Raw genomic sequence first — 990 nt, forward strand, 5'->3', positions numbered from 1 at the left:
AGTTACGTTTTAGGTGATAAAGAATACGAGCAAGCTCCGCAGATATGACAAGAAGGCCATGTCCAAAGTGATGAAGATGAGCCCGGAGATGATTGAGGAAATTAGTCGGAAGGGGCGTCGCTCCACCCGGACAAGTGTTACTCCTTCGTTCAAGTAGTCACTTGAGTGGGTGAGCTGGTCACTAACTCCACACGTTTCTCTTCGTTTACCGCTACTGTTTCTTATCTGGCAAAGTAACAGGGTTATGGTTTTTGATGTGAGAAGTGATGCGGTTACGGGTGCATGTAAGTGTGGCTCTCCTCAATCACATGGTCGCTCCTACTTCTACATTTCTAAAGACCTTCTGGAGAGTGCACCAGAGCTCCTTGAATTCGTTGAAAGTAAGATGAGCTTCTCCGCTATATCCTATCCTAGTATACTCTATCGTATCACAGGCTCTGAGCGATGAAACTTCATCCGACGAAGAAGAGGCTCATCGGAAGCAGTCAGCGAAGATTCTCAAAGAAATGTTTGCCCCAAACTTTACACGGTAAGGTGTTTGAATAGAGCCAATGTAGGGACTAATCCTTTCAGCGCTGTGCTGGAACTTGTGACATCTGACGAAGCTCGTGAACAGCTCGCTACAACCTTAGAAAAGAAGGCTATTTGTTTCACTGATGAGTTCGAGACTGCGGCGGTGGAGTGCATGGCCGCGATGGTTCGAGGGTAATAGGACGGTACTCTTTATGGATTGAGCTGGAATTTGGGAAAATGAGTTGCTTCGTCGTCCTTTTCGAAGTTGAATAACTCGATTCATCTCTCTAATCACTCTTCCTTTCATTCGGTCCCTCCGGAGTCTACTGGTTAATCTCAGGCAAGCTTTGGATCCCTCTCGATTCCATAGCCACCCCGATATAGACCCCGACACCAGGCGGGCGGCATCGACGATGATAGAGCTAGGGTTTGCTAAGATCATCGTGGTAATACAATGGGTAAATCTCTGGAGGCATT

General features: G+C 47.1%; 1 protein-coding gene across 1 annotated transcript; it reads left to right on the forward strand.

Annotated features, from left to right (window-relative positions):
* Positions 1-308: 308 nt before the first annotated feature.
* Pmar_PMAR019460 (hypothetical protein) lies at positions 309-705 on the forward strand (the record flags this gene model as incomplete). Its single annotated transcript, XM_002765529.1, has 3 exons — positions 309-380; positions 435-529; positions 574-705. Coding segments are annotated over 3 exons (299 nt in total), but the record flags the coding sequence as incomplete, so codon positions are not given.
* Between the last annotated feature and the right edge of the window lie 285 nt (positions 706-990).

This window comes from Perkinsus marinus (genome assembly GCF_000006405.1).
Source record: "Perkinsus marinus ATCC 50983 genomic scaffold scf_1104296975452, whole genome shotgun sequence".
Taxonomy (NCBI): Eukaryota; Perkinsozoa; order Perkinsida; family Perkinsidae; genus Perkinsus; species Perkinsus marinus.